The 22,154-nt window shown below is 32.7% G+C and overlaps 1 protein-coding gene across 3 annotated transcripts; it reads right to left on the minus strand.

Annotated features, from left to right (window-relative positions):
* Positions 1–6,632: 6,632 nt before the first annotated feature.
* LOC111877778 (cyclin-dependent kinase inhibitor 7) lies at positions 6,633–11,925 on the minus strand. 3 transcript variants are annotated; one of them, XM_042902857.2, is made up of 5 exons: positions 11,597–11,921; positions 11,420–11,472; positions 11,013–11,234; positions 10,830–10,918; positions 6,633–6,845 (listed from the first exon to the last, which is right to left on the minus strand). In XM_042902857.2, the coding sequence occupies exons 1-4, from the start codon at positions 11,843–11,845 to the stop codon at positions 10,849–10,851; spliced, it is 594 nt and encodes a 197-aa protein (XP_042758791.1). In that variant the 5' UTR covers positions 11,846–11,921; the 3' UTR covers positions 6,633–6,845; positions 10,830–10,848. The 3 variants fall into 3 exon arrangements, with proteins under 3 accessions (XP_042758791.1, XP_042758792.1, XP_023730051.1); XM_042902858.2 differs by lacking the exon at positions 6,633–6,845 and having other exon boundaries at positions 10,593–10,918; positions 11,013–11,231; positions 11,597–11,925; XM_023874283.2 differs by lacking the exon at positions 6,633–6,845 and having other exon boundaries at positions 10,593–10,918.
* Between the last annotated feature and the right edge of the window lie 10,229 nt (positions 11,926–22,154).

Below are 22,154 nucleotides of genomic sequence, written 5' to 3' on the forward strand. Positions count from 1 at the left end.
TACACACATGGGAATCTCGGGAACACAATACACACGCGGGAATACACCAGACGTCGATACACCATCCTTGGGCCCAAAAGTTTCAAATCATGCTTGTTGGGCCTAGCTAGCCCGATGGCATGATCTTTAGGCCTGAAGGAAACTCGCTTACATGTAGTTGGGTCTTATATGAACTAATTTCGTGTAAAAGGACTTTTACAGGCTTTGTGCTGTTGGACCCCAAGGGCCTTCTGGTGCTGCTAGTAAAGTCGAGAATTCACCAAATGCGAGTCGGACTAAGGGTCCTTCGCATTCACGATAGCCTTGAACGACGTAGGGAAATACCGGGGTTTCGCACCCTCTTTTTCCCCTCGGTTGTGGGGCTACATGAGTCCGGGTGGTTGGGTTAAGTGAATAGTGCGAGCGACGCCTAAGGGATCCTTTGTACGGTTGTCAACTAGTCGTTTTCATTAATGTACGTTTACAACAATTCACAATCCGCAATTAATCCAACGTCTCCGGAGCTCAACCAATACACCTGTCGCAATGAATTAACAACCCCTAAACTAATTAAAGCAAAGTGATAGGAAAACGTCGGGTTTTCCTAGGGTTTTCAATTAATACACCTACGAACTACATACCGAGTTTTACAAATTGTACTCTTATATTTATAGAAACAAACAAGCATACTTACGGATCTTCACACCTTTTATACTATACTATTTTCAGAAAATATCGGATTTTCTGGTGGTTTTCAAAACAATACAAAACATTGGATTTCAAACATTACTTATGAACTCACCAACATTTCATATGTTGACGTTTTTCAAAATACTTGTATTCTTAGGTAACAGATAAAGTGAAGGAAGAATTGTACTCTATGACGTTTTGTTGTTGTTTAATTAGTATCGAACAATTTACTTTTGGGCATGTAACATTATGGAACAATGTAATGAATGTAAACACTATCAGTTGTAATATTCCAATGCTTGGTCATGAATGATGTTATGTTTCATGTATTTTCATTGTGATAGTATTCAATTGAGTCACAACAGCCCCCGGACGCTTCCGCCGTCTGGTTCGAGGGTGTGACATCTTTGGACTAACAAGACCTCCCACAATCCATATATGAGGTTTCAACCTCAAATCATGCCCAAGGGACTCAATGACACAAAAAGGATTGGAGAAAACCTTGGAAACTCCCTAAACCAAGATACCATAAGGAAATGATCAATAGCATCTTTTTTACCTCCAACTGAAGCAAAACCCTGATGAACCTCTTGATTCAAAGTCTCCTCTTGATCCAAGCTTTAATGCTCTCTACTTCTCCTTCAAAAGTGCACTAATGATCATAAGATTAGCTTCTCTCTCACTCTCTAGATCAAGTGGAGGGTTAGGGCTTCTCTCATGGGTGTAAGGTGGCTGGTGAGGTGGAAATGAGGGATTATGGCCCTTTAAATAGGACACACACCCGGGGATTTAGGGTTTCCTCACACAGCTCAAACTCGGCGAGTCGGCTCTCTAACTTGTCGAGTTGGTCATTAAACCCACGCGACCAAACCAACCCTACTCAACGAGTCGGGCACACAACTCTTCGGGTCAATCACTGAATCCCAAAATAAATATATAAATATTATACCTGAGAGTCAGGATGTTACATGGATCTAGAAGTTCCTTTCCTTTATTTATCCCCAGGAGGTATAAAGTCCCCACCTTGATGAGTTTTTATGATAGATCTAGTTTAGATTTAGGTTTTCTGCTTTTGTCCCCATAACCATGGTGTTTATGAGTAACAACTACTCTTGACAATTAAAGAGTCATTTCCATATGTTTTTAGGGTTGTTAAGCCATAAAATTGAGAGCTTGGTCACACTGATCCATCCATGCATGTGTTTTTGAGCTGTTGAATGACCTTTTGGACTTAGATTTGAGTTTGTGCCCTTGATATGCATGCAAATGGATAAAGTCAGAGACTTTATCCATTAAGACATCCATCTAGCTTAAACCTGGAAGTTTGGTGGTGTAACCTTCTGTATTAAGAACTTAATGAGAAAAGTGCACATCAACGTCGTACGCATGGTGTAATTATGGCTAAGCAATGCGTAGCCTTGTTTTGTCCCGTAAAAGCCACTTGGTGCTCTATGCAGGGGGTAGAGCGTCATGTACGCAAGGCGTAATCTGACTGATGTTGACCTTTGACCGTTGACTGTTGGCCGCTGACTTTGACCAAGTTTGACTTTAGGTCAAATGGAATAATTTGAGTAGTAGATTGAGGCTCGGTCCATGTTTGTTGTATAGGTGAACTTTAGACTTTGAGGTGAGTCTTCCTCACTATACTCGTAGGTCGAAGACACTAATGTCAGCTCACTAGATTGTGTTATGTATCCTCGTGTATAGGATGTTTCTATGATGTAGTGATTTATTAGATTAGTGGATATGTATTATTACTTATGCTATTTGTTATGTGCATATGTCGACATATTGTGGTTGGGTTGAGGCGGTCCTGCTTTGTGCTGAAAGCCAAGATACCCGAGCGGTCCAGTTGATAATGTAAGCCCAAGGGAGCGATCTAACTTATGTTGTAGATCGAAAGCGGCCCAACTTATTGTTAAAGGATCAGGTGGCGGTCCATCCTTGTGTTGTAGGCCTTTTATGCATGCATTGCATATATATTATTGTGTGGGGTATTTTGGGGAAAATGCTTAAGTTTTGGCTTACAGTTGTTGGTTTTGTGGTTTCATGTGCATTAGATGATCAGTGCAAGGCGAATGCGTGATTGTACACGACGTCCGTGAGATTTTTGATTTAGAGATGTTATTGGATACTCTGATTTTATGATTATGTTTGGAAATAATGTTTTATATGACTTGTGGTTTATGAACATAGTTTTTGATAAACAAAAAACTTTTATCATGATTTTTGGGACATTACATTCTAAAATAACAACATACTTCTAGAGTTTCCTCATTTATAACGACCTATTTTCTACAAAACTATCTATTTGCCAGGGCTTTTCAAGCATTGATGAATTTACAGTAGCAATTCATGAGAAATTTGTAGCAGTTTATCATAATGCCCTTTTATATTACATGTCTTCTCTCTTGATTAAGTAAAAAATAATGCCCTTTTATATATTAAGGTTTAATTTATAAAAAACATACTATAACGGTGTAAACGAGCCGAGCCGAGCCCGAGCCTGACCAAGCTCGAGCTCGGATCGTTTAATTTTGAGGAAGCTTGAGCTCGAGCTCGATTCGAGCCTTAAAATGAAGCTCGAGCTCGACTCGTGAACAATTTAGTAGGCTCGTGAGCCTAATCGAGCCTAAACGAGCCTCTCTCTCTCTCTCTCTCTCTCTCTATATATATATATATATATATATATATATATATATATATATATATATATATATATATATATATATATATATATATATATATAAGCTCGTTTAGGCCCACGAGCCCATTAATTGAAGCTCGACTCGAGCTCGTTTAGTAAACAAGCCTCATGTTTAGGCTCGAGCTTGGCTCAGGCTCGTTTAATTCGATCTCGAGTCGAGCTTTTAACGAGCCGATCCCGAGTAGCTCGGCTCATTTACACCCATAACTTAAAGAGACAATACTTTGACATTTCGTTTCATGCAAAGCGGAGGTAACACTCTAGTTTTATTTTAAATTTATAGTTTATTTTAGTTGTTTCTAAGTTTGAATATATATATATATATATATATATATATATATATATATATATATATATATATATATATATATATATATATATATTATCTCAACTTAATTATATAATTAATTGAAATTTAATATTTTTCAAATATATGTAAATACTTTAATACTTTGATAATTTTAAACATGATAACATAAATGTTGTCCCTTTATTAAAAAAACCAACATAAATAATGTAACACCCATATATATTGAGACTAAAAGTTTTGACTTTTAGGAGTAAATTTTATCAAATAAATATAGAAAAAATTATTAATTTAGCAAAATTTGCTAATTACTTTTCACAAAATAGCTTTTTTTTTTTTTTTTTTTTTTTTTTTTTTTTTTTGCAAATAACCACTAAAATTGTAGATTCTATCTGCTATTTAGGCTTTTCATTTGCTATTTCACGAATGTTATAAAAAAACAAAATTTCCAATTAGGACACCAAATTACAGATGGACTTTGTTCCATTTGCGATTTCCTCTCTTCCCCATCTGCGATTTTACCTTTTTTTTTTTTTTTTAAGGTTAGGTTTGACCAATGTTTTAAAAACCGGTTTGAACCGGGAACCGGGAGAGAGAGCGGTTCAACTATAACCAGTTTTACATTGATATCTGAACCGGATTGAACCGGCCGATTTTTAGAAAAAACCGGTTGAACCGGTCAAAATAAACCGGTTAAACCGTTTATTCCGAATAAAAACACATGAAAATTAATTATTTGCATAATAAACTTTGGTATTTTTTTTTTCAAATATATTTAGTTTTCTCTAAATAAAAACATATGTTAAATTTTATAAAGTTTTTTAATGTGGTTGTATTCATCTAAAACTATATTTCGTTTCGGAATTATATTTTATTTTCTTTTTAGCATATATGGATTGATGTAAAACACTAAAACTTATGGTTATGTATTATTTTAATGTATTTTGATCCATTTACAACTTATTTTTATGTGTATTTTTAATGTTTAAACTTGTAAACATCAAATTCATAATTTATATATGTATGTATGTGTAGGAAAATAGAAAAAAACATGAAAAATATAGAAACCGGTTCACTCGGCGGTTAAACCGGGAACCGGTCACCATACCGATTCAACTAAAAAACCGGTTTTTAAAACATTGGGTTTGACTACGAATTTGGTTAGGTTGACTATAAATTCGTACATTGTTGACTATGAATTCGAGAGAATAAACGAAATCATCCTTTGTTCTTCAATCAAGGGTTTTGAGAAAGTTTTCCCAAATTGAAAGATGGAAAAATGAGGGCTTTAAAAAAAATGGTATTTATACTTGGCCCGGTCAAAATCGCAGATGGATTTGGTCTAAATTGTCGATGGAAGTCCATCTGTAAATGTACAAGTCTTTTATGTACAATTCTTGCATTAATGATTTGTACATTCGGACTTCTGATTTCATATATTATCCCTAAAATTACCTACGATTTTAGTAGCTATTTTGTGAAATTTGCTAATTTTTGGTTATTTTGTGAAAAGTAATTAGCAAATTTGGTTATATTTGCAAATTCTTCATAAATACATTATTGATATAAATTAAATAATTGAAATTAATTAAAAAAAATATATCTATAGGATTCATTAATTTTGTTTTGATTATTTTATTGTTTTTTGTATCTATTGTCTTCTTTATAATACGTATTAGTTGAAAACGTATGAGATACATGATCTCTTAAAAAAATTAATGGCAAAGCTTATTAATTTAAAGCTCTTTGAAAGAGCTAATGAAGTTTCTTTAGTAGTTTATTAGTTTGAAAAAAAGTCTTTAAAAACTTTTATTGTATAGTTGCTACAAATTAGCTTTTGGGTTGGTTATATAACAAGTTTTGTGCAAAAACATTCCCAATATAGATGCTCCAAGTATATTGCGTTAAGATAGTTTCTTTCATTTGGATATTAATGCAATCTTAAGATTAGATATTCTATTTGTTTTGTTTAAATACTTTTGCGGATATAGAAGCTAGAGGCTTAGATATTGTCATTAAAATTTTAAAGATATTGTTAATAAGAAAAAAATAATCGATTTAAATAAATTTTATCATGTATTTCAAAAATACCAAAAACGGGGACAGGGAGAAAATGAATAGCATAGTTGTAAAGAATCTGCCCGGCAACCCATAACCCAAACCCGGAGATCCCCATGCGGATATCAAATCCCACACGCACATGCTTGATCTACAAACTTCATATTTATATTTATTATTATTATTATTATTATTATTATTATTATTATTATTTTCGATTTGAAGATATGAGTTTCTACACCACATGCTCATTTGACTTGCACCCATAAAATTATATTATTTGTCATGAAAAAGATACGTCATATATAACGGTTGAACACTTATTCATTTAACGGTTTAGAAAAAGACATATTCACCCTCAACGATGTCTTCCTTCCTCCTGACCATCCTCATTGTCGCATCTTAAACACAATCATCACCGGCACATATAAAGCTAACCATTGTTGCCTCTAAACCCAACTCTCGACTCCCAAGTTCTCGTCAGTGCATTTGAATCCAACCCTCACTTCATCTGGATCCAACCATCGTTGTTTTCCTTCCCTGCAACCGGTGGCAAATATTGAGCTTTTGATTTGGAGGCCGAAAATATAATATGTATAAAAGTTGGAGAACAGGGGAGCCAAAACCCAAATTTTATATATTTAGGCCTAATAGAAAAGAGGGGGGGGGGGGGGGGGGGGGGGGGGAACCTCTTTTAGCCCTAAAGAAGCACCTCTCATGCATGCAACCACTAAACTTACAAATATGTGAAGATCGATATTACTGATTTTCTTTTCTGATTATGGGTTTTAAGTTGGAGACTAGGTTTATCTATTTTTCTTTCTGATTTTGTATAGATTTTCAATTGTCCAACCATGATTTTGTTTTAGGATAGACTAAATTTACAAAATATGAACAAGTAGCAGAATACTTGAAATGATAACAAAATGTAACAATGTATACATTCTAAAGTAAAATCTTTATTTAAGTTGCATACAACGCTCTCTTATCTTTTGAAGATCCTTGATTATCAATTTCTGTTGTGGTTTTCTTATCGCCTCTTGGTAAATCATTATGCGCAAACGAATCTAATCTTTTTACTTTGTTCCCATTGCTCAACAATCACTAATCACAAAAAAATTCAATTAGAAACATACTATTAAATTCTTATTCAAAACAAAATTATATGTAATATAATAATACACATAATACAATAATACAAATAATTAATTTATTGAAACACGTAATAACCTAATTTATTTTAGACATTCGATAAAAAAATATAAAATCAATGCAAATCTAAATTGGTAAGAAATAAGCCAACTTAAAATTATGTATTATGAAAATAAAAACAAGTAAAATAATAAAATAATATTATACTATCCCTAAATAACGAATTTACATGCACCGAAACTAGTCTGAAATAAGAAACGAGGGGAACTCTTCAAAAAGGGGCAGCATCAAATGTTTATCAGAAAAATACGTTTTTTCAATATCAAGTTTTTTTTTTTTTTAATGGGTTAGACCATATGAAGCCTAATTCCTTTTACCTAACAAGTACATATAGGCAAATATAAAATGATTTTGTGACTCATTTTCACGAAACGTATAGAATGAGCTTCGTTTAAAGTGATCAGTGTGGGCAACGGCCAAAGATATTTCGCTGAGGTGGAGGCCCTTCAACGCCGGTATAATGTTAGAAATATGGTTTAGTGGCACTTGGAAATCTGAGAATCGTGATAATTACTTTCAAATCGAAGTATTTGGGTGGTACTCCCAAATCCTCAATTGGATAAGACTCAGATAAAATCAAAGAGAAAGAGAGAATGAGATGGTGTAATTTTCGTGAGTACCAGAAAACTGACTAAAATTTGGTTATATACATTCCTTGTCTGAAAAACTGTCAAAAGTGTCATATAACAGTTTTTCTCAACAGTCAAAACTGTTATAAAATGCAACGACCCTTCTTGACAGTTTTTCTCAACAGTCGAAACCTCTGAAAAATTGTTATAACAGTTTTTCAAGGGTTTTGCGCTTAAATGACAGTGTACTTTGATATTTGATCAAACTTAAACAAGTGTGTACTCCACACCTTCCTTGTTTAATATTTATCAAGACCATTTTTAGTCAACAAAGTAATCCCATTACACTTAAATAACATTGATGATAACAAATCACCAACATATAACGCCACAAGCACCACCCCTTGGTTTCCCGTTGCTGCTGATTGTTGCCTAGTTAACATCCCATCAACACCCGTTTTTCTTTCTTCTTCCTATGTTTTTCTACTTTTCTCCTTTCTCAAGGTGGTTTCTAAAAATGAACACCACCCCTTTTAGATGTTATGGAAGAAAAAAATGTTGCAGCCATAGCGGATATGACTGTGACCCATACCCAACACTTTTAGAGTTTAAATTGTTTAGTGTATAAAATATCAAACTGTTGTTTTGAAATATAATTTAACATTCAATACATCTATTTTTTTTTTTTTTTTTTTTTTTTAAATAAATCTTACTTACAATAGTAAGCATGCCAAGTGTCTATCTATGCAGTTTTAAAAAAGGGTTTCTTGGTTTTATGAAGAGGCAAAGTAACATTCTCTCTTTCTAGCTGCCGCGATCTCGATTTTGTAGGTAAATTAAAACTTTCAAATATTAAATATTATGGGCATCAGATCCGAAGCATTCTCAAAACATCACACCACACACCCCACGTGCATCCACTCATCCTCTTTGTCCCCTTTTCTCTTTACATCTTTTATTTATATTTATTTCAGAAACTAAACATATATACTTATATTTATTTGAGTTTTTTCACTTGCTTACAAACCGACTAGTCTACAAAAAGTTAAAAAGGATTTGAGTTGATGCTGTAGCGTGGATTTTGACATGTTAAGGAATCAAATTCCAATCAATACTTATTTCACATATCAGCCTCACTTCACTTCGATGTTGAATTTTATTGGCTTCTTTAACCCTTAATTATTTTGTTTGTAAAATTTCGGATTTGAAGATTCGACCAATTAATTGTTTTTTACACATCACATCTAGTGAGTTGATATGTTTAGTCCATTGGCTCGTACTATGCAACTTTTTTGTTTAATAGGTTTTTAATTCTTCCAAAAAAGGGGTCTCTCAAGGCTTCTTAAGTAATTTCGCAGTGAGTACATGTTTTAAAAATTCTAAAGTAGCAACTAAGCATTACTATCGTATTGCAGTTTACTATAAATTCTGTTACTGTATCATGTCAATCATATTGAGTTCATGAATTTTAACTAAATTACTTCAAATACTTCTTTTTATCTCTCCTAGTTACAGATAATTATTTACATTGGCTACTTCGCTTAAATATTTGGAGAAGAAAAGATCAAAACAAGACAAATGTAGGCATATATGGGTTGCTAAAAAATATTTCAAAAAAAAAAAAGATTTTACAAAATAAACACCAATTTTGAGTTCACTAGTTACATCGAAATTAGTCCTTTTATTTCAGACAAATTTTTTAAATCTTTCCTCATTTTTAGTATTTTACATATTTTTTAGGAAATCTGTCTCAAAATCAGCAAATCATTATCATTTCACAATACCGATCTCTTTTTCTGTCAAAATGGTTTTTGAAGATCACAACAAATCAAATTTCAATTTTTTTCACAAAAATATAATTTTAGCAATAATATGAACAATTTAGGAGTTTGCAGCAAATAATGAATTTTGCTATAAGCCATTGCAAAATTGTCGGTTATCTATCTATAGAAAAAATAAAAATGGATATTTTGTAGCAAATCATATACGATAGTGCTAGGCAGCATTGTCTTTTTCTCTTCAATTTTAAAATAAGATGACTTAATTGGTGTAATTATAAAAATATATTTATTATTTATCCACAAACCTTTTTATTCATCGTGATTAGTATATAAACATTTAAGTATTTACTTGCTTTCTAGAAAGAATTCTAAGAAAAATAGTTGCTTCCACAACAAGAGCTTCCGTATCGAATTCCATTGAAATATATTGTTTTAACACTCAAGCATCCATTAATGGTGGATGAATTCTAATTTATATTTCAATGTAACAAATTAACAAACACAACACGATTAGTATGATGACTTTGGAGACGATACATAAAGCCTTTTTGTACTGCACAAGTACCAATTCTAAAAAGAACATTCACTGGTTAATTCAAAATGCAAAAAGTGTGACTACCAAATTACAAAAAAAAAGCCACTTTTTCCGTTTCTCACACCAAATTCATTAACGACAACACACATGCATTCGGATCCGGTTCGCTTTTAAGGGAAACAACTTTAAACTTATATAAAAATATAAAAAAGTCATATCTTATTATTTATACAAATAACTAATTTCAATTTTAATAACTTGTTTAATTTATGATTAAGACCCAAAAGTATTAAAATGCAACGACCCTTCTTGAATTGGAATAATTTGCTTTCATGTGGAAAGTATGATCAAGATAAGACTTTCCAATTCAATATACACCCATTTTGTATGGACGGATAAAATCAAACGAATAATGTCTACAACCCTACGAATATTATTAACTAACTATTTAAATTCAACAAATCCAAAGTTAAGAACACCAAAATTTGTGAAATTTGTAAAAATATTAAATTTTAAATATGGTGGGTTCAGATCCCTATGTTATGTTATGCAAATGGAAAAAAAAATTTAAAATAAAAATATATTGATAGTCATAGTCATACCCCACAAAAATTACTGACACTGTGGTGTGTAACAGTAGTGCAGGCCAGAAAGGAGGGACTGAAGTCTGAATAGATGTATGCAAATAGTGATAGTTATATATTTGTTGCAGAATGAGAAGAAGCTTCTAAAATGGTGTAGTACACAAATCAAGGAAATTAAAGCAGATGTTTTACACATAGTTAGGAATTGATGTGGCTATACATATAAAGAGTGAATTCCATCTCTGGATTAATTAATTAATTACTTACTGACATAGTTAACCTAAACAAACTGAAATATGAAATTAGAGACAGCGAGGAATTAATGCTTGTAAGAATTATTAAGAACAGTTAACGGAGAAGAAGAAAGAGAAGGCAAATCTGGTCATGTAATTTAGCCTAGTTTTCACCTGGTTGAATATCGGGGAATTATGGCTTTAAACGAACCCACTGGTATCTACCTTCCATTGGAACATCGTTCACGATATCATAGTTGTACCTGATGAATCAACAACAAAATTAGTGAAAAATGTAAATGCTGTTTGTACTTTATACTGGTCTGGAATAATAAAGCCTGTCATTGGCATGCTTACTTGTCCGCGAATCGTTTTTGTTCTTTCTTTTCCGCTATGGAGAAAAACTCATCGATCTCCGCCGCCGTTGGAAGATTTGATACTGTTACCGGTTTACGACGGGAAGTTGCTGCTGCCTGTGGTGGTGGTGGTGCGGAGGCTGGTGGTTGCGTCTTCATTGTTGACGGTGATTCCATTTCTTCTGAATCTCCACAAAGCTCACTTAGAGAACACGTGTCTCTACTGTAAATTACAGAAACACGAATCAAAAAGGTTACGCCGTTGAAGTTTTTTATATAGAGAACATGAAATGGTAAAATTAATGAAAATTAAGAATCGTTTTTATTAATTAGTTTTCGGTTTCAGAAAGTAGAAGAGGTTATTTGAAATTGGAATTCATGAAGAGGAAGATGAAATTAATTACTAACCTGAAACCGTCATTGCTGGACATGGAGGTTTCAGTTTGGAAACGAAGCTCCGCCTGCAATTAAACATTCAAACACTTAATTAATTCACCATAATTGATCAAATTTAAAACGATTTTCATTTCTCTCACATCCAGATTCCAGACGAAGCATATATAACTTGAGAATTTTGAAATTTACCTTCAGATCTAAGCTCAAATCATTGTTGAAGCATTGAGACGACAAAACATGATCACAACAATCAGATTCCGCCGAAGAAATGATATCCTCCGGGAAATTCACGTCAACTCCACTTCGGCACTGATTTTCCAGCTGAACAGCATTCTCTTGATCTAGAGGATCGAATCTTCTTCTCTTACCGGAACCGGAGCTTGTAGCCTCCGTCTCTCTGCTCCGCCGCACACCGCTATGTAATTTTGAATCGTCCATCACTGAAATCTGATCAGGTTCTCTCTCTAGAGATATCTATTAACACTACTCAACTCGTTGAGGAGAGAGAATAAACGGGCAATACATATTTATTAATCGGACGGTGGAAACTTACGGAGTTTGTTATTTTCGTTCGAAAAATTCTGCTACTTTCTTTTTACATTTACTGTTTTATTTTTTTTCTTAAAATAAAAACAGTTAGGTATTTATTTAAAAATTTAAATTACTTTTTCCTAAAAGTTAGTTCAAAGTTTTTTTTTTTCTTTACTTTTTTGCACACAACCGATAATGATATAACATGTATTCTTAATTCTTACAACGGATGTACAAAAACTTGTTTCGACGGATTAAATTGAATAAATAATTTGAAACTGCACTCGAGTCAGTTGGTTAACTGTTTTAATTTTTTTCAAAATTTTTGTTTTTGATTCCGTATTTATTTTATATATATTTTTTTGAACTTGAAGCAAACCGTTTTAAAGTTTGAAATTTTCATTAACCATTATGTGAATTCGAATCACAGGTTGGAGTGGGATTAAATTGATTTTAAAACAAAATCTGATAAACAGTAAAATTTAATTGAAAACTTAATTATGATATTACATATTTAGGGTAATAATCCAAAAAGTTATTGTATTTATTTGAGTTGGAAGAAAACTGTCTTGCCAAAAAAGTATTTTAAATAATAATTATATACTCAAAATATTTCACAATATAGTAAAATTAAGAAACTTTATAAAAATATTTATATCATAATTACAAAACAATTATGAAAATTTGGATATGTAATTATGTGTTTTACAAACAAATAATAATCACAATTATTTGCAGCATATTATAACAAATAAAATAAAAACTTCAACCCACTTCTATTTTCTATTATTTCCCTCGTTCTTTTCCAATTCTATTCCATTTATTTCCGAATTTTGGGGAAAATGAATAGTATAACATCATATTTGGTGTTATACTATTCATTTCTCCCAAAATAATGATGAACTTTGAGTTATCGATTTTAGTCTATCTTTTTATATATTTATATATTTTTGATTTTTTTATTTACTAATTATAATTTAAATGTAATATTTAATATTTATAATATTATGTTATATATTAAATTATATTAATTAATTATAAATATAAAGTTTGTTTTTATTTATAAAATTCATATTGTAATTTAAATACATATTGAAATTTTAGAACACGAAAACGAATTTTACAAAAGTTTATAATTAAGAAGTATAAATATAATATTATTGTAATGAAAAAAAAAGATAGATTATATATTTGTTAACGCCAAATTAATAGAAGGGTGTTTGACAATTTATATAAGTTAGAAGAATAGAATATACTTTTTGGAGATAAAAAAATAGAATATGGTTGAAGATAAAACACTATTTACCATATTTTTACTCTATTTTTAAGGTGAAAAATAGAAATTGGAGATGGTCTACATCATTTTACTAATTTTTTGAAGCCAACCAAAAATTTAAAGTAGTCTTGCATTCTTCACTGTTAAATATTATATTTAGAATATTATAATCTTATGTCATTAAACAAAGTACCTCCTAAATTAATTTTACCCCCCTAACATCAATCTAATCAAATTTTTTACTTTTGATTTGATATCATTTTTTTTCTGTTTTCTTTTTTTGTTATTTTTTCATTATTTATTATTATTATTATTATTATTATTATTATTATTATTATTATTAATTTCGATAATCATATAAAATTCGGACATCATTTTAAAATTTAGACAACATTATAAATTCGGACAACACTATAAAATTCGAATGACTATATAAAATGAAACAAAAATAAAGTTTGTTTTCAATCTGCATAACACACACCACATAAATGTAATATCGAACCAATTAATATATCCGTGATAAATAAAGACAAACTTTGATTTTGTTCCATTTTATATAGTTGTTTGAATTTTATTATATCGTCAAAATTTATAGTGTCGTCCAATTTTAAAGCTTCATATGAATTTTAAAATGTTTTCCAAATTTTATACGCTTGTCGAAATTTATAATAATAATAATAACAACAACAACAAGAAGATTAAAACAAAAAATAAAAAAGAACTAAAAACAACAAAAAAAAAAAAAAAACAACATAGACAAAAAAGTCACATCAAGTGGGTGAAATTGAAAAAGAATGGAAGATCCTTATAACATTAGTCTTAAACAATTGTAATTGAGTGATTATAAACTAGTCTTAAACAATTATAATTGAATTATTTTAAACTAGGTGTTATACACTCTTTTTGAAGTTTGAACAATATTACAACTTTTGAAGATTTTGAATCTTTTTAATTTTTAACAAATTAAAATTAAGAAAAAACCAAAAATGGTCTTTATATAATTTCTTTGGGTTGTTCAAACTCTTAATTTCTTTAGATTGGTGGTCATTTGGTTATCTTTGCTTATGATTTTGCTTTTCGGAAAAAATAAACTAAAATTTTTGATATATTTTTTAATGGTTTTTTCTATTTAATTTAAAGTTTTATTAATTAAAAAAATTAAAGGTCTCTCCCTCTCTCTCTATATATCTATCTATCTCTCTCTCTCTCTCTCTCCCTATATATATATATATATATATATATATATATATATATATATATATATATATATATATATAAATTATAACCCATGAGAACCATGATTATTAAATTAATTAAACTTTCATATTAAAAAAATCAAAACTATTAATCAATCATTTTAAATAAATTACTTACTTAAGACATATTTTTTTAGTTATATAAATTATAATCGTTGATTTAAATAAATACGTGAAATTATATCACCATATAATCTGTATTAATTTCATTTAATTTTTTATTTTAATGTTATTAATTAATATAATTAAAGTGAAAAACTTTAATTATAATTTGAATTGTGAGGTTTGACAATTAGTCTGAATTGTTTAAGACACACATATGAGCTATCTTGGATAAAGGTGTATGAGATTAAGAAGCCTTGATAAAGGATTATCAAAGCATTAGGTATTAGAAACATGAACTTAAGAAATTCAATAAGTATTGTTTTTCTGTAAGTTGAGCTGTTTTCTAAATACATGTCAAAGCTAGTGGGAGCATAAGTGTTATGTTTATAATAATTATCATGATAGTGGGAGCATAAATGTTATGATTGTATGATTATTAAGGCAAGTATTGCAAGTTAGCAATATTAATTATAGAAAACAAGAGTTATACTTTGCAAAGTAGTAAGGGTGTAAAGTTGTTTTGCTATAATTAAGGAAGAGAATATTGTATTGAATTCGTTTCAAAATCTAAAGCTTAGATTGAGAAATTTTAATAAATATAGTCAAAGGATACATAGTGCATTCTTAAATTTCGATTATGATTACGACATTCCTCTTCATATTTTGAATTATAAGAACGTAGCACATAAAATATTATGGCAAAAGATTGAGAAAGTATTAAATCTTCATGTAAGACATTATGCATCGTGTCTAATACGCTTCGGGTATAGGATCGATTGTGAATGCTGTAATATTTGACCATTCTAAAATATTCCAAATGTCTAGTGCATTTAGAGGGAAAAAGGACTAGAATTAGTTTTGACTAAGATAATTAAACAACTATCGAAGGACAATCCAAAGTTCGCCGAGGATTGGTCGCTTAATTGTGAGTAGTTGGAAGTATGATATTGGATGGAGCATATTGACATTATTATGAATAGATAAGATTCTATTAAGAATGAGTTGTGATATGGTAAGTATGGAAAGGTTTCCATATTGGGAGTTAGATATTGAGAATCTATGTCTAAGATTAGAAACTTTTATGCAAAAGGATGTTCAAAGGAATGTACTTTGAGTGAGAGACATCACATCTATGGAATTGTCTTGTAACAATTTTCGATAGAGAGTTTTGTAATTCATTGGCAATAGTCATTGTGACTTTAGTGCAGTGATATTATGAAAGGATTATCGCATAAAATGTTAGAATCTAGCATATTCTATAAGTGGCAAGAATTTGATATTCTTTCACCTATAGATAGGATTGGGAGTTGTGAAATGAGTATGATTGGTAATGTGTTCATTTGATCTATTTTACAAAGTAATAACCATAGGAAAACATTGTGTGCATGCTAAAAGCATGGGGCAAGTGTGGTAATAATTCAAGTAAAAAGTTGATTACCCGAAACAACAAATAATGAGTAATCGATATGGTGATAAATAAAAGGTGTTTTATTTATACTCAAAGGTTTGAGGCCATATGGGATTAGTATTATTCTTGTGTTTCACTTTGCATGTTTTGACTTCCTAAATAATTTAATTGGTTAAGAACAGTCAAATTATTTGAACGGACCACAGTCGTTCATATGTTGGAAGTAGGTATGAATGAAGACTGTCGTGAATTGGTGTGTGGATTGTCTAAAGTGTGTTAGACATAAGCAATTGTTTGATGCAACGTTCATGAGTGCTTATGAATATGATTTAAGCATTGGATTAAACCAACGCTCACTTGGATCACTTCATGGATTTTATCATGAGTGATTGGTGAGACGATAACATCTTATATTCTTGAAACCGAACTTGGTGTTATAAAACATATTGTTGTGTGTGATTTGGTGAGTGAGTGAAAGCGAGCATTGAGTCAAAGTTTATCCGTTCATTTTATCCAAGGTAGAATAAAAGCGATATCTGTGGGCCCCTCGATGATTTAGTGATGGCACCTAAGCGCTTGGCCAAGCCGGGACTAAATTGATGTGTTCAATTATAGTCCATTGTCAGTCGTCATAAATCTGAATTCAAGAAACAGCACATAGACAGAGAGAATGATTTAGATCCATGTCTCAGTCTATACGACAATATCTAGAATGGAGGAATATATGATCCCTTATCTAAAGGACACGCGTATCTGATAAAATTAGAGTTGACAGCGGCTTTAGAAAGCTACGATTGCATATCAGGATCTGAAGTCATATGCAGAATAGTTATTAGACTTATCCAAGTGGGAGACTGTTGGATTAGTGTCTAAGTCCATAACTATTTTGGTATGTACTCGACCCGATGGTGCATGGTCCTTTTGGGTTGCCTTCACCAAAGCAACTTGATAGGATGAATTATGGAGAGAAAGGATTAAATATGATTTATTAATATATTATGAGAATAATATATTAAAGGAGAAATCATATTGTTTAATTAATATTAGTCAAGAATTAATAAGAATTAAGTTTGTGACTAAAAGACATTAATTAAACTTAAGGGACTAGAACTGTCAATTGTGTGATAGTTGAATATTGAGCTAATGAACTCTTTATTAAGGGCGTGGATGAATTCTATGGGGAAACCCATAAGAAATCGTCTAAAGGCCTTAAGGAAAGAGTTCATGGGTTGCTTAGGGCCTAAGCATCCAAATTAGGGTTTCCTTGTTCGATAACCCTAATAGCCTCACTATTTAAAGAACCGTTATGCCCAAAAACGTGGACAAGACTTCTTCTAGGGTTTCCACACGTTTTGGGCAGCCTCCTTCTCTTCTCCTCTTCATCATTTTGCTCTTGGTGTTTGTGAGCCATTAGAGGAGTGACATTTGTGACTCTAAGCTTTCTAAAGTCAATACAAGAAGGAATTGAGATTGTTATTGCTATATAACAGTCAAGGTATGATCTAAACCCTTATTCATATGTTATTTTGATTAGATCTAGGGTTTTAAGTCTTGGATTAAAAGCATGTACAAGAGAGAAACCTAGATCCAAGCTTTAGGGTTTGCGTGAGCATATAGGATGTCTTTTGGCTAAACCCCATCAAAACCCTCATTTTATCAGCCTCTTTGTCCTCCTTACCCTACACTCAAACCCTAATTCCATGCTTGTGTGTTTTTGAGCTTAGAAGGTCATTTTAAGATGGATTTTGGTACTTTGAAGGAAGGTGGTCATCCTTGAAGCTTCATCAGAAGAGTGAAGGCTTTATAGATCCAGAACCCCATCATCATTTGGCACTTATTTGAGTTATATAGTCTTGAACTTGATGCTTTTTAGCTTCGATCTCTTTTGGTTTGAGTTTATGAACCCTTTTTGGTTTCATTGATGAGATCTTATGAGTTCATATCATTTCTGAAGCTTAGCGTTGCCACTCCTGGTGTTATTTTGGTCCTTGATTAATAAAGTTGCCATTTTCGGGTTTAAATCCATCCATGCATGAGTTAGGGCCATTTTCATGATAGTAGAATGTTATATTTTGAGTTTGGGTTCATTTGGGGTATGCAAAGTCACCAACTCAGTGATTTATGGGTCTTGATATTGTTTAGGACTCAGATCTGTGGTTTGAACCTTTGGGCTAAGCATTAAGTTCTTGATGGCAATCGTGGGCTTAATAGAGGAGTACGTTGGATGTACAAGCCTGTACGCGCAACGTACAAGCCATCAAGCGTGTACGCACAGAGTACAGCTGGGTACGCCCTACATACTCAGTCAGAATGGACTTTGCATTTGTGGGCCTCAATTTGGGCCATTTCTTGGACCTAGTTGTTGTGGGGCTTCGTGGGCCATCTTAAAGTAGGCTTGTGGACTAAGGAAATTATAGGCTTTAAGGTTTTGGGCCCAATTTGGAAAATTGAGCCATAAGTGGGCCATAATTGGGCTTTGGATGATTATTGGTTAATGCGCCATCGGAATGTAAAGTGTATTGGACTAGAAAGAAGGGTTAGGCCTTAAGGTAAGGCCCATGTAAGGGGCTTGGGCCCAATTTGGAAAATTGGGCCATTGGTTGATTAATTGGCCTTTGGGCCTTTCAGATTGTAGTTTGGGCCATAGATTTGGACAAGGCTAGGTTAGGGGTAAAATGGTCTTTTTACCCTAGGTATGGAGTTATGGTTATGTATTGGAACCCATTTGTTAATTGGGTATTGTTTTGTTATTGGTAGTTTGAGGATCTATTAGCTAGTAACCAAGGGTTTTCTGTATGATTCAGCAGTGCGAGGTGAGTCTTCTCACTATATCCATGGGTCGAAGGCACCAATCTCGGCCCATTATGTGTGACGTGGTATGTTAGTTGTCTCTGTGATGATAGCATGGAAGACCCCGGGGGGGGGGGGGGGGGGGGGGAGCCCGTGGCAATTGGCTATTAGACCATGGGGGCGCCCATGAGATTCCAGTTAAAGACCATGGGAGAATCCCATGGCATATCAGATAAAGACCATAGGGGAGCCCATGGCAACTATATATATGTTACATGATAATCTGTGGTTGTATGTTGTATAGTATTTTGGGGAACTCACTAAGCTTTGTGCTTACGGATTTCAGTTTATGTTTCAGGTACTCCGATTTTCAAATGAAGGGCTTGGGATGATTGCAGAGTATACACCGCATGTTTCCGCCTTCCGTGAATTACTCTGATTTGTCAATGTTTTGCTAAAAGTTAATTACTCTAGTTTCATGGGAAATATATGTGTTGATGATTTATTATTTAAAAAAAATTATGTTATGTTTTTCAGGACGTTACACTTCACACCTCAAAACACATCTCTCTCTCTCTCTCTCTCTCTCTCTCTCTCTCTCTCTCTCTCGATTTCCGTGCCACTGATTCCTGAGCGCCTCCTAAGTTTCGGGCTTCCAAATTCTACCCTACATCAACGGTTTCACATGTCAATGGTAAGTTCACGGCCCTACTTTACTGTTTTCAAAACTTTTACCAGGGGGAATATATGTTATAAACTATCATTTTCATAAATATTATTGACTTTATAAACTTAGTAATATGATTATGCCTAGAACATTAGGATGATATTATGTCTAGTTGATACTATGCCCAACTTTTAGGGATAATATTATGCCTAGTTGTTATGATGACTCACACTCATAGAAAATATCAAACCCAGTTGTTACGCTGGCCAGGAAACACTTTTTCTATAGACATCGTTATAGCCAACCTATGGATATGCTTAGTACCTAGTGGTTTCTCTGTCCAAATATCTTGGCTACACAAAACACTCAAACTTAGTTATATATATATATATATATATATATATATATATATAATAATAATAATAATAATAATAATAATAATAATAATAATAATAATAATAATAATAATAATAATAATAATAATAATAATAATAATAATAATAAGTATCTTGTATAAATACAACACGATTGACCATGGATGGCACCCACAAACAAGTGTTAGATGAGATACGATTCATCCCCAAGATGAATAACCTTTAGTTGTATAAGCCCTACGCCTATAATCGTTAAATATTAAGTGAGCAGGAAAAGATATGTATAGATCTATATAGAGTTGACCCCTCCATCAGTGGTTGCTAGCTACAACCGACGGTAGTCGGTGTATGCATAACTTTCTAAATACGAGAAACGTCTGTTGAAGCTTCAGGATACTAGGAAGACGACAACAAACAGTCATAGCTTGATTATAGGAACTCATCGTAATATTGTTTAACGAACTTATCTAAAAACTACTATCAGGAAATAAACCTAAGAAAGTAGAGATAGAACACAACTCAAGTATGTGAGTTTAGGAAAACCACAATAGTGGCATAACCAACTCTACAAAACTTTTAAAGTATACAAAACCTGTAAACTCACTAACATTATGTTGACCTTTCAAACCACACGTATTCTTAGGAGAATGAGTCCGAAAGAAGATGGGCAAGACCCTGCTGATGCAGCTAGAGGTTTATGTGTTTTATTATTGTACTCTTTTTTTTGTAACGTACTTATACCATGAACGCATGTGTAACATATACTATTTAATGAATAAAAATGTTTGAATAATATTTGTATTATTCAATGTATTCTATATCCATGATCCAACATCCTGACGTCGCACAACCCGATGTTTTTGCCGCCGGCTAGGGGTGTGACAGATTGGTATCAGAGCTACAGGTTATAGCGAACTAGTAATTCATTAGGAACTATGAGTATAATATATGGCATGCACTCTAAATTAGGTTTAACCTTTAATCCTATTAAATTAAAAGTATTATTATTAATTACCCTACCGATAGACTACTTACATGATATGTGTCTAGTTTGAACTATCGCTTGGGTTGTTGGATTTCAGAATGGCTATATGGTAAAATGGTCCTTCCCTCTAGTACTTCTCACCTGGCCAATCGTTAATTGAACGTCTTGAAGTACAAAACAAAAAATTAATAAAATACACTAAACCTAACAAAAATTTAAAGATATAGAGCTTTATAAATATTTCATATAAATATATCTACTCACTCCAACACAAATCCACGAAATCACATACCTAAGATTTTAAGTCAAAAACACTATCTAGATTTATTATAGTACAACGGTCTTACACAACTAGACCTAGATTGCGTAACTAAGTTTTATTATGGTCCTACCGATGCACAACTGAACTTGGATATAGTGGTTGGTAATCTAAGCACTTGAGGACTTCCGGATTGGATAAAATATTTGGAGATCCTTTCCTTTCTTCGAAATTAGAGATTTGCTACCTTGAGGATTCATGACTTAAAAACTAACCTTCAGGATTTACGACCTAGTAGGAAGGCTTAGGATTTTCAGGTACTATCTATTACTTACTTATAAATGGATATTATTTGTATTTAATTGATCTTCACAACTCTCATAAATCTTCTATGTTTGATGTCTTATGTAGGTTGTCGGAGAGCGATGGCAAACAAGAGATCTTGGATGACAGCTTCCCTGCCAGAGCCCATAGGAGATGCTATTACCTAACGATGCTGACCCTGAGGACACTCTGTCCCTAGCGGTCCCAACGATGCTCACCCCCACAGTTTCCGAGGAGGAGACCATAGAGAATGAGGCTGATGGTTTAGACTCCTCCGAGGCGACTGAGGATGACTACATGCCAACAACGCAAGAGCATATTAGCTCTGACTACGATTCAGATGAGGATAAGAAGGATATTTCTACCTCAGTGCATATTTCAACACCACCAGCACCTTCCCATAGATTTTACCGATCATGCCTTACTGGTACTCTGTAACACTCGGATTCCCAGGTATGATATTTGTTCCTTTATTTTTGGGTTTTATGGGGTAACTCGACGAGTTAGCGTCTAGACTCGCCGAGTAGGGTCGCAGATTCGTATGCGAGTTCACAGCTGGACTCGGCGAGTCCATGCTGTTTAGTGAAACCCTAATTTCCAGGGTTTGAGACCTATTTAAAGGGACTTATGGCCGTCATTTGCGGCCACCAACCCCCAAAGAGAAACCCTAAAGAGATCTAGAGCGTTTGTGAGGAAAGGAGAGGCAATCTTGAGCTTTTGTGGGTGTTTTTGCAAGAAGGAAGTGTTCAAGGCAAGAGGAGGATGAAGGAGG

This window comes from Lactuca sativa, chromosome 5 (genome assembly GCF_002870075.4).
Source record: "Lactuca sativa cultivar Salinas chromosome 5, Lsat_Salinas_v11, whole genome shotgun sequence".
NCBI classification, from domain to species: domain Eukaryota; kingdom Viridiplantae; phylum Streptophyta; class Magnoliopsida; order Asterales; family Asteraceae; genus Lactuca; species Lactuca sativa.

What these genes read in the sequence shown, in the direction of transcription:
- LOC111877778 (XM_042902857.2), bottom strand. Translation starts at nt 11,845, where the DNA reads ATGGACGATTCAAAATTACATAGCGGTGTGCGGCGGAGCAGAGAGACG. An exon ending in ATTTGAGCTTAGATCTGAAG is followed by an intron (nt 11,473 to 11,596) that starts GTAAATTTCAAA and finishes GTTTAATTGCAG; the next exon opens with GCGGAGCTTCGTTTCCAAAC. An exon ending in TCCAGCAATGACGGTTTCAG is followed by an intron (nt 11,235 to 11,419) that starts GTTAGTAATTAA and finishes TGTAATTTACAG; the next exon opens with TAGAGACACGTGTTCTCTAA.